At 34.3% G+C, this 16543-nt stretch overlaps 2 protein-coding genes across 4 annotated transcripts; one reads left to right on the plus strand and one right to left on the minus strand.

The window, feature by feature from the left end:
* Positions 2550–4045, minus strand: LOC105165103 (probable receptor-like protein kinase At1g49730). The gene is made up of 2 exons (XM_011083978.2): positions 3478–4045; positions 2550–3341 (listed from the first exon to the last, which is right to left on the minus strand). Exons 1-2 carry the CDS (start codon positions 3947–3949, stop codon positions 2695–2697), a joined length of 1119 nt encoding a protein of 372 aa, XP_011082280.1. The 5' UTR covers positions 3950–4045; the 3' UTR covers positions 2550–2694.
* Positions 7697–16375, plus strand: LOC105165007 (arabinosyltransferase XEG113). Of its 3 annotated transcripts, none has more exons than XM_011083882.2 (13): positions 7697–8160; positions 9345–9638; positions 9730–9935; positions 10588–10693; positions 11249–11505; positions 11671–11806; positions 12660–12754; positions 12845–12898; positions 13703–13816; positions 14544–14642; positions 14720–14839; positions 15502–15588; positions 15672–15839. In XM_011083882.2, the coding sequence occupies exons 1-13, from the start codon at positions 7977–7979 to the stop codon at positions 15837–15839; spliced, it is 1920 nt and encodes a 639-aa protein (XP_011082184.1). In that variant the 5' UTR covers positions 7697–7976. The 3 variants fall into 3 exon arrangements, with proteins under 3 accessions (XP_011082184.1, XP_011082183.1, XP_011082185.1); XM_011083881.2 differs by having other exon boundaries at positions 7698–8160; positions 9342–9638; positions 15672–16375; XM_011083883.2 differs by having other exon boundaries at positions 7698–8160; positions 9342–9638; positions 13703–13762; positions 15672–16375.

Genomic DNA, 16543 nt, shown 5'->3' on the forward strand with positions numbered 1-16543 from the left:
ACAGAATCCATGCAACAGTGGACACGTGCTGCTGGACACCCTATGATTAAACGTACGCGTGCATGTACGTTATACGTACATACGAAGATTGGTTATGGTTTGGTGACGTGGAGCCCAGTTGTTTATCATTAAACTGAAAATTTTCAAGTAGTGAGAGCCAGTTGGCCTGATTAATGAGATTAATTATTAATTAGGGGGTTTGACATGTTGTGCTCTTAATTTCTTAATTAATTCTGACTCTACGAGTCAACTAATCATGTTTATTTTTTTGTAATTTTCTACCATAATAATTATAATAATATGTACCATATATATAATCATGTTTAGGATTCTTTGCATAATTGGATTTATTATTCTTAATACGTCAAATTAAACTTAATTAATTACAGTAGTTCACTAAACAGAAAGAAGCTAGCTGTTGCCACGTCAGATGAGGGTACGTACAAAAGCTTATAGATGCCTTTATATATATATATATAGATATTATAAACTTTTTCTCTTTATTATTATTATTAGTTTTTTTTTTCTATTTTTGAATAATAAGCGTATTTTAAACACATTTCATTATTAGGAAAAAAATATATATTACATATTACATTATCAGCCCATGAGGTTATGTCTAATTACACAAACTTTTACAAAATAACAATTACACTTCTCGATACTGATAGTTGCAATTACAAATACGCCCTCTATTCATTAACAAAATTGTTACACAAATAGAGCTCAGCGGGAGTGCCGCATAGTTTTACAAAAGGTATGGTGTATTTGAATAATTAAGTCTAATATCAGGTAGTGTTAATGTAATTTTTCATTTTTTTGAACTCAACATCTTTTACATATCATGTTAACAATAATCATTACATTTCATCTCACATCCAACTACATACTCCAAAAAAAGGACGTAAATTACAAATGGCTCCCATGAAGTTTGCCATATATAATTACAAATACCCCCATGTTGTTTTAAAAATTACAAACAACCCCTAAAATTAACAATCGTCTAACAAGTACTCTTTTGTAACAGCCAATTGTATGGACATATTTGTTAGACAACAATCAATTCAAAAAATAATATTTATAATTTTTTAAATAATAAAATAATATTTGTAATTATACAAGTCCCAAAAAAACCTGTTGTAATTTACCAAAAAAAAAAAAAAAAAATTCATCTCAACGAAACTTATTTCTCTCATTTTTTTGAATTAAGATGAGATAAAATCACAAACAGTGTAACCAATATATATTGCAGTCAACTAACTATCAATTAGATCACAAGCAAATTGTAGCACGACTTAGACTGAACTGATTATAAAACAAGCAAAGTAGCTATAGCAGCTGTATTTTCTTTACTGTAGTCGCATTTGGGAGAGTTTAATTAAACATAAGTTGATTTTTTGACTGGATTAATTAATTAATTATCATTGAAAAACGGCTCAAAGAGATTCAACGTTGAAGACGGGGTAGTGTTTCTCGTTCAGAGAGCCCCATTGCTTGCTTGTGGACTACATTTATGTGAGTTTTAATTATTAATTAGACACACACCTAATTACAGTTTTATTTTTCTTATTTCATTTCTAATATATGGGAGTCTATGATCAAGAGCCACCTCAAATCACATATCCCATATTTATATAATTTATTTAATTTTTATATAGATTATATTCATCTTCTTTTAAATTTGTTATAATTATAAATAGGGACATTTACACTCCCCTCTTTTGAAGTATTGTGTAATTATACGTAGACTCCATCTGATTTAGAAAATTATATCTAGCACTCCTGAAATTTACTCTCATCTAATACATAGGTCCCTCCATTAGTCAAAATGCACCAAATTTGCTGACATTAACAAAAAAATCAGGAAACAAATCTACATTAACCTCTGATTAACTTATACTGATTTATTGTAGATCAAATAAATCTTTTTTATAACCAAATTATCTTCATACGTCTTCAGGTGTTAATGCATGTGAAGAGGTATATTTTCTCCATTAAAAGGGTAATTTAGTCCGAAAAAAATTATTTTTTTGACCTGCAATAAGTTAGTAATCAGTCAATCAAGGGTAAATATGACTTTTTACTAATATCAATAAACAAGCAAACCTCAAGAATGTTAGGTGAAATTACATCAAACTTCAAAAGTGGAAAGTATAATTATCCCTTACAAATATATCTTCATTGTTGGGGAATTATAAATACTTAGTTGAGTTTAACACTCGTCTAACAATAAGCCCATTCTCTTAAATATATTTGCTGATTTAAAAATACTGATGTTTTGAATTTTTAACGCATTAAATAATATAATAATAAACCGGATCTTATGAAAAGAGAAGAATTCTGGAGCCATTTTAATGGGAGAGAGAAGTTCATATTATGCGGTATTCTTAGCCCATTAAAAATTGGCCCAACTATAGGTTCATCCTTTTGGCCCGTTTCGTAAATGGGTCAAATTTTTGTGTTTTATGTTGGGCAACAAGAATAAGGTTCAAGATTGGTCCGATTCAATTTTGACCCAAACCCACACATCACCGAGATGCTCAACACGCTGCACATGGCATTCATGTTCTTATTCAAATCAAGTATGCTCAAACTAAATTAATTAATTTTTTGTAACTGTGCATCAATTACATAACAAGTGTTACAGTTATCGTATAACTTTTGTCAAAGTGGGTGCAGGTTAGAATTTTCTTGCTACGGTTGAGGTTGAATTTCCATGCAACTCGAAATTCTGTATGCTATCTGTGCCATATCAGGTCTATCTTCGGTGTTCTCAAGTAGTGCAACATTTGCTACATCAACCAAAGCTCTAAGCTGTTCTACATTCGCTTCCCCTTTAAGTTTTGGATCTAATATTCCCACTAAAACCTCCACATTGTCGCTCTTCCTGCACTCCTCCGTCCATTCGGCTAACGTAAACGAGCCCTGCAGAGACCTCAGCCCCGTTATAAGCTCGAGAAGCAGGACTCCGAAGCTGTAAACGTCGCTCTTAGGCGATACAATGCCGGTGTTGAGGTAGTTCGTGTCGACGTAGCCAAGCGAGCCCTTCACAGCAATTGGAGTGTGCGCGCTCTGTGCGTCGTTTCCAAGCTTGCAGAGCCCGAAGTCTGCTAGTTTTGCATGATCGTCGTTGATTAGCAGCACGTTGGAGGACTTGATGTCTCGGTGTATGACGGGAGGATCAGCCACTGAGTGGAGGTAGTCGAGGGCGTAGGCAATGTCTAAGGCGATGCTGAGGCGATTAGACCAGGAGAGCGTGCCTGTCGACTGGCCCTGTCGTGTGTGCATTCTGTCGAAGAGGCTGTTGTTGGGTACGTATTCGAGAAGCAGAAGTTGCTCTCCTGTTTGCATACATCGAGATATCATTTGATCAGATGATTCAAGATGAAATATCATGTTTACATAATCTGGATGAGGCAGAAAAATTAAGGAAAGCTGCCAATCCTGTTTTTTTTTTATTACACTATTAGTACATACCTTTCTCCAGGCAGAATCCCATCAATCCCACCAAATTCGGATGTGAAATCCTCAACAAAACCGAAACTTCATCCAAGAACATCTTCTGGCTGCCGCCTCTCTCCTCCATGACACGTTTGACAGCACCGTATCCCCCATCTGCAAGCTCAGCAAGGTACACATATGAAGTTGCTCCAACTCCAATCCGAATCCTGAAATCGTTCGTCGCCACCCTTAGCTCCTCCAACGAATACGTCCTTATTCCAGTAGACGAACGATGGACGATCTTGCAGTCGGGCTGTTTTGTGTCATTAGACGTCTCCTTGGATCCACTCTGATCAGCTACTTTGTTACCTGGAGCTTTACCTCCATGATTGGCCTCCATGTGAATAGCCCATTTTCTGAGGATGATGGTAAGAATGATGACCAATGTTATTGCACCTATGATCAAATAGCTTCTTCTGCTTGATGTGGAGAATCCAAGAAACCACATCCTTTGCTTGTTTCTAACATTAGTCCTTCATTGATTTCATTGCATCTTGCACTTCATTTTTAAGCATGAGTTCATTGTTTTGGACCAAGATTCACTGATTTGGAATGTTATGGGCATGGGAATAAACATGTGCATAAGGGTCTTAGTTCTGTCTTGTAATGAGGTCAAACAAAAGACTGATGAATTTGTCTTGTGGGAATTGCTATATTTTCTTCAAATGTGTTGGCTGGTGTTGGTATCTCTCACAGCCAAAGGTAATTGGATGCTTTATATTGACTTGTATCTCAAGTGATGTTGTTATATATGTTCTTCTATGGTGAAACGGCAGTGATAATTCCCAGAGGTAAAGTTTGGCAAACAGTGGCCAAAGCCAGATAATTAAAAGGAAAAAATAAAATAAAATAAAATTTCAAGACTCATTTTTTCTTAATCTTGTTTAAGACTTTAGGGAAATTACACTTTCAAGTAATTACTGTACAACTTTAATAAAGAGTGGTGGATCATATGCTAAGGTTGTGTGTACTTTGTGTGATCTGATTAAAATGATATGAATTAATAAATGATAAAAAATTAGGATATGTAGTGATCAGATTACATAATATTTTATCGAATGAATTATTGAATTAATATGTGATAATTTATTTTATATTTATATTTACCAGCATGTCTTTTTTAATAAGCAAATTTGAATTTCAATAATTTTTTTTATTTGTTTAATTTCCAAAACACCCAGGAAAAATTGCTTGGGAAGAACAAAGCAAAGACCTTGTGGTTTTGTTTTTGCCTCTTTTTATGTGCTTGGACTTTTTCGTAATTTTTGTAACATCAAGGACAAAGTAGTAAATTTGCACAATAAGCTTGAGGATAAATTAGGCCTTCACAAATTATTTTGGGCTGGTGGGTTTCGGCCTTACTATCTCGGGCTCATCTTTTCAAAAATAACAAATCACTAAGTTGAATTAGGTCGGAAATTCAGTCCATTTTGATGTATCATTTGAATGATTTGATTTGTTAAATCTTAATTTAGATGAAAAAAATTCATTAATAAATCTTGGTTTCTCAAGTGCAACCAACCATATCCGTGATGTAACGATGTGATTAGTTGATTCAAGAAGAAGAGAGTTCAGGTACAACTTTGTCCCGAAACAATTTGGAGAAAACTTGGACAAATTTCGGAGAAAATTCCTTTGATATTATATGATTTATTACAATATCCGACATATTCAAATTTAAAAATCAATTTAGAAATTGAGAGTTGTATTTTGACCAAAATAGTCCCAGAATTCAAGAGATTCCTCTTCATGTGTGCATGCCACCAACTTGACTTTTTCTATAAAATCTGGGTAATGCAAGTTTAGGTCGAGGTCCGGTTGCATCTCATTATTTGTTTCGTTGACTGCTAAACCATAAATTATTAATTTTTCAATAACTCATAGTTATTATTATGTATTTTAAGAACATATTTTATTCATTCATTAATAAACAAAAATGCTTCCAATTTTTCCTAATTCTGTAAAACCCATTAAAGATGCATAATTGAGCCTTTAATGACATCTTAACTATTTACCATCACAAGTACCACAAAGTTCGTAAAATGAATAATTACACTCTAATCCCTTCAAATTTGGTGTAAATCTCGGAGGGTTTGAAAAAAATTACAGTTAGTACTCTTGAAATTTGTTTTCGTTTAAAAAATAAGCCCCTCTGTTAGTTAGAATACCAAATCTATTGATATTAACAAAAAGTAACTAAATAAAAATTGATATTTAGCTTCGATTGACTTACTCGTGACGAACTGTAGGTCAAACAAATTTTTTCTGACTAAACTATTCTTATAACGATAAAGATATACCTCCTCACAAATTATCTAATAATAAGTGCTGCTCTTAGGGTCAAAGCAAAAAAGTTATTATTAAAAAAAAATAATATGAGAGATAAAAAATCAATTGGAAATATAAAACCAACTTTTACTTTTAAATACTCTGGATGTTTTTTTTCGAAATAAAAACGATGAACTATTATTAATTGAAATAAATTAATTACGATTACCCCTGTCGGATATGAATCATCACAACCATCATACTCCGGTCAATGATATCAAATAAATAAAATCTAATCAACACTTACTATTCATTAAACACAGCATCCCACGCTTAAGGTGGGGTTCGTATCCATGATTTTTAAAATTATGGAGCTTCAACTTCACCAACTAAGTTAGACCTCATGGAAATACACTCTCAATTTTAATATTACATTTTTATCTACAACTTACTCCAGCTATTACAAACCCCCTTAAGTCATGAGTTTTTAACTGGAGGGACGTTGGAGAATTAAGTTTAACTAGTTAACATAACACATTCTATATATGTGCATAATTTTTATAGAATATTAAAAAAATACTTTTTAAAATTATATTATTTACTTTTTATAAAGTTAAAAATGACCTAAAATATACATAAGATAAAAATAAATAAATAAAAAACTACCAAAAAAATAGTTATTAATAATCATAATGGATGGGGAAGGTAAAAATAATTATTCAAAATTTTAAAAAATAAAAAATTACCATACCAAATAAATTGAAAACTTCAATAAAATACACTTTAATTATATATAATATAGATTTTTCTTAAAAAAATTAATAAATAAATAAAAAACAGGTAAGCTACCCACTTCCTTCCTACTATTCTCTACTGACGATTTTTAGCACTAAATTAATCCCACAAATCAATTAATTTAATCACAAATTTAAATTAATAGATTCAGACACTGACGTTGGCTGTTGACTTTGAGAGGTGGGCTCTTAGGTCCACATACTAAAATGGGGAAAGCTAACCTGTACCGGCATGATTTGGGGGTTTGTGAAGCATTGTACATTGTGGACAAGTTTGACCCTACCTACCTCCACCCACACCCTATTCCTATGGTAGTATGATAGTGAAATTTCAAGACTAATAGATTTTAATGTTGTTGAATAATATATAGATATTAATTAGTAAAAAAAAATATGATATAATTAGTCCAAAAAATAAACATAATTAGATACTTACTGAATATGCCTTCATAAGTTATACATTTTTCTTTATTGAATATAAATTCTAATAAATGTTATCTTAACGTAAATAACAATTGTATAGTTGATTATATATTTTTTTTTATCGAATTTTAGTTAATTTTAAGTATAATAACTAATAGTTTTATATTATTTGATTTATAATTTATTTATATAAATTATTCTGATTTTTGGTATAACTACAGAAACTATCATATTTTTTTTTGAAAAATTATATAATCACTCTACAGAAAGCATCATTGATAAGTATAAAGTAAGAGTAATTTGGGTAATGTTATTGATTTTGTAGAAAGTTTATATATATTTTTAGAATATCAGGGTGGTTTATGTATTTGATTTTGATGGGTAATTAATAGTTATTCAAAAAATAAAAATAATTTATGTAAATAGATTATAATTTAAGAGTGTAAATATAATTATTTATAATTAATAAAAATAATTATTTAATTTTGATGTTTCGATGGGTAATTAATAATTATTTAAAAAATAAAAAAAATTACATAAATAAATTATAATTGAGGAGTGTAAATATAATTATTCGTAATTAATAAAAGTACACCAGGATTGGTCGCGGAGCATGGATTTGCCGTAGGTGATCTGCTCCGGCCTCCAAAGAAACAAAAAACAAAAACCATCCAGCAAAAATTCACCAACAAATATATGTTAATGTAATCCAGTAATTACTGCTAAAACCCTTTCTTCTCTCTCTCTCTCTCTCTCTGTCTTCGCTCTGTCATTCTCTTCAATCACACTGTGATTAATGAATCAAATCCATGTCCAACGTTTGAAACTTTCACCTGAAAATTTGTCATATTTCATTTCAGTTGAGAGCAGAGGCCGTCATGATCACGAGCAGGAAGACTTACAATGAGGAATTGTTGATGTGATTGACGCTCCAATTAATTGCTCTTTTCTGTTTTTTGGAGTCAAACAAATAGAATCCGTTGGGGGAAAATGGCTTGGGGTAATCAATTGAAGGAGGCGGCGAATGCCAGGCCATTATTCTTGACGATCTACGCCACTGTGATTATTGGAATCTTCGTATCTTCCTTTTACGTATTTTCCGCCGTTTTCTCCAGTTCGAATTCCGTCTCTTCTCCATGGTTCTCCACTTCACCTCCCTCCGGTGATGTCGCTGGTGGGTTGAATTTTTCAGTTGAAGCTATTACGTCCGCAATGCGGATAATTCTACGTGTTGATTTTTGTAGGATTTGCGTCTATACTACCTGCCTTTGATAGAAGAGTTACTTTCTTCCTTCCCCATTTACTTTGTAGATTTGGATGATTTTTTTGGACAGAATTAAGAAAAGAATCTTGCTTTTCATGTGTAATATCTTGACTCGCTGTCATACATGCAATATGAAAGGAATTGATTATTGTCTATTTTTGAGGATGGAGGAATGCAAAATTTCGATGTGTGATAGCGGTGCCTTTTAAGTGAAAGGACTTATCTTTATTGATTACTGAAAGTAAATTGTGGTAATGTGTGCAAGAGTTTGATCCTGTGTATCATCACTGACTTGTGCACTCGTCCATTTGAGCTCTGCTTTGATCTTAAGTCTTAACTCTGAACTAGAACTTTGAGGAATGCATTTCTGCAGTTACTGATCTTTGAGTGCATTAAACATAGAAGAAAACTAGAAAATGGCAGGGATTATGCATATCTTTATTTTTTTTTATAATGATGCTTAACTATATCAAATTGAAATGTTTGATTTGGTGTACTATATTAGGTTATGTTCAGATCCTGATGCTGATTAAGAGTCCTTATTTTGAAGGTTTACTTTGTACAAGAAACAAATAGAAGGTGGAATTCAAGTTGATAATCTTGGCGACATTGGGATTCATATTTGTCAAGCTCAACCTTATTTCTTGATTTCTAATTTCTTTATATTCCTTTTATGCATTCAAAATTTTTCGTAATAGTACCAATCCATGTTTTAAGCTTATTTTAGTCAGATGCAGATTCACAAATACAATGTTTCATTGGATGTTATTAAATGGTTCAATATTTGATGGAAGTTGCCAGTTTCCTTAAAATTATTTCATTCCTCGAATGCCTTACTCTGTCTCCCCTTTTCTTTACAGCCCAAATTCTATTCTGTTCTTTTATGAAAAATAAGTATAAATGACAGAAAGTTGTTTTTTTCCTCTTTTATTGATCCAAGGATAAGCCTAGAAATGATTTGTGCTTTGTTTATGTGGAGTCCCTAAAGCTTCAACTTTTTCAGCTTGGTCTGGCACAATAATGTAGGTGGGTTATTTGCTGCGCCTTAGTTTTGTGTACTTATTTATTTCTTTCATCTCCTGCATTCATAGAAGCAAGTTCGCCATCCTTCAGTCAACCATCAAATGCTTCTCGCCAAATAGTAGTCAGCATAGCACCAGACTCGGCCTCCGTACCAGGAAGAAAATTTCTGAAACCTCTTTGGAAGGCTCCGCTACCTGGTTCGAAAATGCCACCTCTAGAGACCTTTAAATTGACAAAGGAACTGGTGCAGCAGAGAGTGAAGGATAATGTTATAGTTGTTACGTTTGGTAACTTTGCTTTCATGGATTTCATTCTGACTTGGGTTAAACACTTGTCGGATATGGGTGTTGATAACCTCCTTGTTGGTGAGTATTCATGAATTCCCTCGTATGGGATAATCATTTGCTACTTTTGTTTATTGTGTCGTGGTTTAACATACCAATTTTTTGTTCTCAGGTGCAATGGACACAAAACTGTTGGAGGCTCTCTACTGGAAAGGTATTCCGGTTTTTGATATGGGTAGTCATATGAGCACAATAGATGTTGGTTGGGGATCGCCTACATTTCACAAGATGGGAAGAGAGAAGGTTATCCTGATAGATTCCATCTTACCTTATGGATTTGAATTACTGATGTGCGATACTGACATGGTCTGGTTAAAGGTAAAATTTTCATGCTCAGACAGTTAGTTGCTTGTCTTGACTTCTTCACATACATAGACCCTTGTGCTGGTTTAAGTTCAGATTGTTTTATCCTTCTTCTATTACACATCCTTATGCTGGGGAAACTATTGGTGTGGTATAAAACTGCTATCGTGTTCACCAAGCTGCATTCAACCCACTTATATCTAAATATTAGCGAGGGCACCACTTTCCTCTCTTGCATGTGTTGTATCTTCATATCATATATGTGCGTCTGACATTCCTGAATGTGTTACATATTTATGCCTGTATGCACATCCATATTTCATTTTGAAAATTCCTTCTGGTACTGACTCAAGTTGTTTGATATGTCTCAATTTTCTTTGACATAATCTCGACATATATATATGGAGAAATGCTTGCTAATGTTTGCTAACAGCTAACTATTTACTGTTCTCTAGTTAGAATAATAATGCCTACACACCTTCCCTAAATTCATTCTTCTTAACTTTTAACTCCTGTATAAACCACCGGAACACCCACCACAGCTCCTCCCTCTCTACCCACCTGCAACCCCTGGCAAGTGCCTGTTCTTCTCACAATACATATAAAGAAGAGGAGCCAAGTTTCTTATTGATAAAATTTTAACCAATGTGCAACTTTTCTTGAGCAGAATCCCCTTCCTTATCTGGCACGATATCCTGAAGCAGACGTGTTGACTTCCACCGACCAAGTTTCACCAACTGTAGTTGATGACCAGTTGGAGGACTGGAGACAAGGTAAAATTTCCATGGAAGACTTTATGCTGTGTAGCTCAGTGCTTTCCTCTGTCCCAGAGGAAAGAGAATTGGTGTATACAGTTCAATCAGAACTTATTCCCCTTTTACTGGGAGGAGTGTCAACAGGTTTAGCTAGTGATCCTGAGTTTAGTATTTCGGGAATTCGCATAATCGATGAAAGATGTGGTAGAGATCATCTTAATTACTCATTTTATGCTCCTTCTGTTTCATGATGTATTGACTTGTATAGAAAATTAGGACTTGGCTCATCATAATTTATTTGGATAATGACTATATGTTTTAGGAGACAAGTCAGGCCCGTACTGAACTGAGCATTGGACAATTCAGTGATTTGAAAATTTATATTAGTCAATTTTTAGAAACAATCCAAGAAGAGTACAAAGACAATAACTATAAAATAGAGGAAATTGATCACTTTATCTGACAAGCAGCTGGAAAAAATACCTGTGATTTTCCTCTTGAGTCCTGTTATCTACATTGGACAACTTTTCCCTCGCTTACTTTATGATGTGTTTTAATTTTGTCTTTGAACAGCTGGCGCCGCTTATAACATAGGAATTTTTCACTGGAGGCCAACTGAGACTTCAATGAAATTAGCAAAAGAATGGAAAGAACTGCTTCTGGCTGATGAAAAGATATGGGATCAAAATGGTTTCAATGAGCTTGTTCGCAGGCAGCTGGGCCCACCTGTTGATGACGACAGTGGACTTGTGTATGCTTATGATGGAAACCTTAAGCTAGGCCTTCTCCCAGCAAGTATCTTTTGCAGTGGACATACCTACTTTGTGCAGGTGTTTTGTAATTTTTGTAGGCGGGCATTGCATATTTAATGTCGAAGAATAAGATTTAAAATCTCAATTGAAAAAATGTCCTAGAGGAAAAGCAATTTCTAAATCTTGATAGTAGAAATTCAGCACATGACTCATTGAGGTTTAAACCCATATTCAACTTGGCAGGCCGTGTACCAACAACTCAAACTGGAGCCATATGCTGTGCATACCACGTTCCAATATGCTGGTACTGATGGAAAACGACACCGGTTGCGTGAAGCCATGGTTTTTTATGATCCCCCAGAATATTATGATACACCAGGTTCTGATTGTTTACACCTTTCACAACTTCGTGATATCTGAAAGAAAGTATGCTTAGAACTTCCCTACTATGTATCTCTTTCTAAAAGTAAAAAAGAAGTATGAAATAAACATGGTAAAAATTGTTGCGCTTTTCTTCATACTGTTCTTCTGATCACATGAAAGACCAGAAGTGTGGTGTCAGCTGACAATAGAAGGGCCTTGAGATGACTTGGTTTTGGAGAAACCACAGGATCGAGTCACTAAGTTGCATTAAATCTAATTGAGATGGTTAAAGAATAGATGATGAGCCCAGCTTTAAAATAATTGGGAGCCTGGTCCATATTCAGTAGTCTTTAGCTTTTCTTGCAAGACTGTAATTTTTCAGATGAGATAATCCACAAAGAAATGTAGGCAAATGAAGGCTGTCTTTGGTGTTTGAGACATAAGAACAAAATTCAATTACCTATTCTTGGACTAATTCTAACATTTGTATATCAAGAAAATATGATACAAAGTGTATATATTATACTTCATCTTGTACTTTTGTTTAGTGTTCTCCTTGATTCTCTACTATCATAATTCAACCAGTGCACAGTATGTCCACAAGTTGATCTGTCTTTGTATTCTTCTCTAGGGGAGATTTTTAAGAAAGAAAAGAAATGGTTATTCTCAGATAAGGTGCTAGCTTTTGGTGGGTATTTATTATAAGTGAGGGGTGAAAGTGAAAATGTCTGACTAATTACTCAAGTCCTACCATATTTGATTTTAGACTTCGTACAAACCATGTGGGGAATATCCAATTCACTTGCCTACATCTGTCCACTTTTGGGGATAACCAGTTTTTCCAAATTATTTTTGTCAATCTTATGCAGGAGGGTTCCTGACATTCAAACCTAATATACCAAAGAGCTTGCTGTTAGATGGACAACATAACATTGAATCACACTTTGCTCTTGTTAATTACCAAGTATGTGTGTGGAACCTTTTCTTTTTTTCTTCTAGGAGGGGAGGAGGGAACTAACCATGTATTTTGCTAACGACGAACTGTGATCTTCAGATCACACAGATAAGGACTGCACTCGCCATTGCTTCATTGTTGGGTCGCACGTTGGTAAGAACTGTTATGCTCTTTGACATCTTAAACGTGATGCATTTAGCCCAGCCACTTTACAATATGTTGTTGGAGAATCTTTTTTCTCATATGTACATCATGTAATCTGAAACTTCCATTCCATTTCAACATTGCTTAGTTGTTCTTCGCTTGTACCCTATCTCTATAGTGTATCTTGGGTATAGTATCTAGATATCTAGTAGATTAAGACCATTTTTTCCCTCAACAAAGGTAATATAAGATTCTTTGACTAATTATTCTCCTTCACTGTCAGAAATCTACTTGGTTTCAAATTACAAATATTTAGCGGTAAATTTGTACCACATTAGATGGTATTCGTGTTCTTTCTGTCTGGCTCTGATGTCTCTTCTTTCATTCATGTCATGCAATGTGAAACTTAACTCTTGTTTATCGGTGATCAGTATACTTTCAGTTTGGACACTGAAGTGGATACAACCTTCTCTTGTCAGTCTTGAAAAGGAAAAGTTACATATTTCTGAACTTAAGAAAGCACTTGCTTTGTCTGTTGTGGCCCCTGCAATTTGGTTTACTGTATTGGAAGTAACCACTGACTTGTGCTTTGCACTTAAGAATTAAAGAATCTCTTCTCATCATTTTCGGATTCCATGCAGAAATCTCTTATGTGTCCTACGATTACATTAGTGTGCACCTGGATTAAGGAAGAAAATTTAGATTAATCCTTGTAGATCTAACAGGACGGTTTTGTACTTGTTGAGTTTATCTAGTTTGCTTTACACTTGTTTGTTTGGAGTTCATTTTGTGATCTTTCTTTTGTGGTTTTAGGTAATGCCTCCACTCTGGTGCAGGTTGGATAGGCTGTGGTTTGGACATCCAGGCGTTTTGGTGGGTACTTTGACAAGACAGCCTTTTATATGTCCTTTGGATCATGTGTTTGAGGTATTTGTCAATTCTCTTGGAATATAATGTTGACTTCCTATGAGCTAATAAACGAGAAATAAAATACAGGAGTAGTGCTGTCTTCTGGTGCTAAAAGATTCATTGTAGCTTTTCACTACCAAAAGTTGCACAATATCTACCCAAGAAGATTAGTTGTGGTGAAACAACACTAACAGTGCTTCTTACATAAAAGAAAAATTAATAGAAACTTTACATTATATTTGGCTGATAAAAGCTATGGTGCATGGAGTTGCGTGTTGGTGAATTAATAGCTTACCAAAGTGAGTTCATAACCCTCACTATCAATACCATGATATGTGACATATATGTCTATTTAGCAAGGATGAAATATGGTTTTAAACTTTGGTAACAGGATTCACTGCCTTTCTTTTTGCTTCAATATTATATTCTTCAACTTGGTTATAAATGATGTTCCAAATTCTTGTAAACCCAACTGTTGACCCACCTCCCAAGAAAACAGAAAGTAACATGAAAAAGGGAAGAAAGAAAGTCAGAACTTACGACATGTTTATCTGAAGTTTTCTTTTCAGTTCCTGATACCATACTTGCCACATTAGACCATCTGGTATTTCAAGGTTTCTTGGCTGGACATAATCAATTAAAAGTTAACATATGTAAATAAAGAGTTAGAGAACAACTTGAAACACCACCTGCTAGTTTGTCTTTTATCTCTCTGATACCATTTCCCCGAATGCTTTTAATGCAGGTTAACGTAATGTTAAAGGAATTCCCAGAGGAGGAACTTGGACCAGGAATTAATTTTAGGGAGTATTCTTTCTTTGACAATCCATCTGTTCCGCAGCAGGTTATGTTTTAGAGTCACATGGGAAAAAACTCAAATTATCCTTGCTCTCTGCTGAACATGTTGCTCAACTATTTCAGGTGAAAAAATCTTGGCTTGACGTGCATCTTTGTCAGGAAGGATCACATGGTTGTGAAGCTTCAAACAGCACAACTCAAGTGGGAATTCTCAAGTTCCCTAAGCGGAGTACAGAGCAAATGGTACGGTTCTTTATTCTATCTTGTTTACTTGGGTGGTATAAATTCACTTTTAGATTCCTAGTTGTTTCAGCTCTAATCTAAAATTTGACTAGTGTTCTTGCTGTTAGTAAAATCTGATCAAATCTTTGGAGTTATGGTAATTGTACAATCTATTATATTGGATATTTTAACACCAACTAATTTATTCACATCACAGTTTTCCACAATATAAAGGAATCTTAGGTAAGGAATGGTTTCGATATATGTGGATTTAATATCCATTAAAATGGAGGAAATAGCTCAAGTATGTGATAAACGAATTGAAATCCGTTATAACTTGAAATTATTCAGAAAAGCCAATTGGGTTATTACCATGAATTTGGAATTCTTAATTCTCAAATCCTTCATGACAAACACAACCTCAGGTTTACATAAAAAACCTGCTTCTCACTCAGCTGTGTGTTATGCTTGTATCTGTAAAGTTCTGAGTGGTCAGTTATGTCCTACTAAGTGCCATCAGCACAATTGGTCAATACAGATATTCAGTTATCCTCTCAAATTTTACAGATTATTGTGCACAATTTGGAAATTTATGTTCGGATACCATTTAAACTATCCACACTACAGATTTTTGTGTCATATGTATTACAAATTTAGTTTTATCTTTTCTTCCTTCCAAACAGTTCAAGACCATATTCTCGTCCTTCAAAGATGTGAAAGTCATCCAGTTCTCATCAATGCAGGATGCCTTCTTAGGATTCAGTGACAAGGCATGCTCTCGACCATTTTCTAGTTTGATTTTTATGTTTTACTTGTCACCTTTGGTACTCAAAATACATATTTTTATGCTCAGACTAGGGAAGAAAGATTCAGGAAGCGTGTAAAGCGGTATACAGGTATTTGGTGTTGTGTGGAAAATCAGAGTCCGGGTCACATCTATTATGACATGTATTGGGATGAAAAACCTGGTTGGAAGCCAAAACCTCCCCAGACTCCGGAAGAGGATCATCCCCCTTTATGAGGGCTTAAACCAGGGTTATAGATTCTATAACACTGTTAAAACAGAGGAGAAAGCCAGAAGAAGCAAAATGTTCAGAGTCGCCAGAATACCAAAGCCAAGTAATTTACATTTTAATGAGAGGGTACCGGTGTTGATAGTTATTGTACTTTTAAATTTTGTAGTGAGACACGCAGGTAACTTCCTAGCTTTTGTGTAAACTACTAGAACTATTACAGGGGAAGGTCGGTGCTACACGCATGGCTAGTCCTACAGTGGAGTTGTGAACCACATAATGATGTTGCCCTCACTTTATGACAACGTCATGTTCGAAGCTGGCGACTCTCAAAATTTATTTGGGTGGTTCCTTAGCGTGTAGCATGAATTTTTTTGTCACGAGTTTCTATCTGATTTGGTGTCAAAAAATGTAGAGTACAAAATAAACCTTGAAATCATATTGGACTCGAGTGGACCCCTGAGTTCTGTAATTCGCACTCCTAATGCCATTTGCTTTACAATGACGAAGAGAAAGTGATTTTGATTTTGTTTATGTTGTTTAATGACATTGCAAGATGTGTTAGGATGGCGAGAATTTCAGTTATACTCCAAGGTTCTTTTAAGCTCCCATGATGTTTGCCATTCCACATTTTCACTGTGTATTATTGGCGTTTATTTAGCATTTTTTGACATTGCTCATGTTAGATAGACAATCCATACATGTGTTTATG

This window comes from Sesamum indicum, linkage group LG6 (assembly GCF_000512975.1).
Source record: "Sesamum indicum cultivar Zhongzhi No. 13 linkage group LG6, S_indicum_v1.0, whole genome shotgun sequence".
In the NCBI taxonomy this organism is placed as follows: Eukaryota; Viridiplantae; Streptophyta; class Magnoliopsida; order Lamiales; family Pedaliaceae; genus Sesamum; species Sesamum indicum.

Bases quoted from the DNA above. Each gene is read 5' to 3' on its own strand.
- LOC105165103 (XM_011083978.2), bottom strand. From the start codon at position 3,949: ATGTGGTTTCTTGGATTCTCCACATCAAGCAGAAGAAGCTATTTGATC. The intron at 3,342-3,477 runs GTATGTACTAAT...GTATGCAAACAG, and splicing joins GGGATTCTGCCTGGAGAAAG to GAGAGCAACTTCTGCTTCTC.
- LOC105165007 (XM_011083881.2), top strand. From the start codon at position 7,977: ATGGCTTGGGGTAATCAATTGAAGGAGGCGGCGAATGCCAGGCCATTA. The intron at 12,755-12,844 runs GTATGTGTGTGG...TGTGATCTTCAG, and splicing joins TTGCTCTTGTTAATTACCAA to ATCACACAGATAAGGACTGC. The intron at 14,643-14,719 runs GTTATGTTTTAG...CAACTATTTCAG, and splicing joins ATCCATCTGTTCCGCAGCAG to GTGAAAAAATCTTGGCTTGA.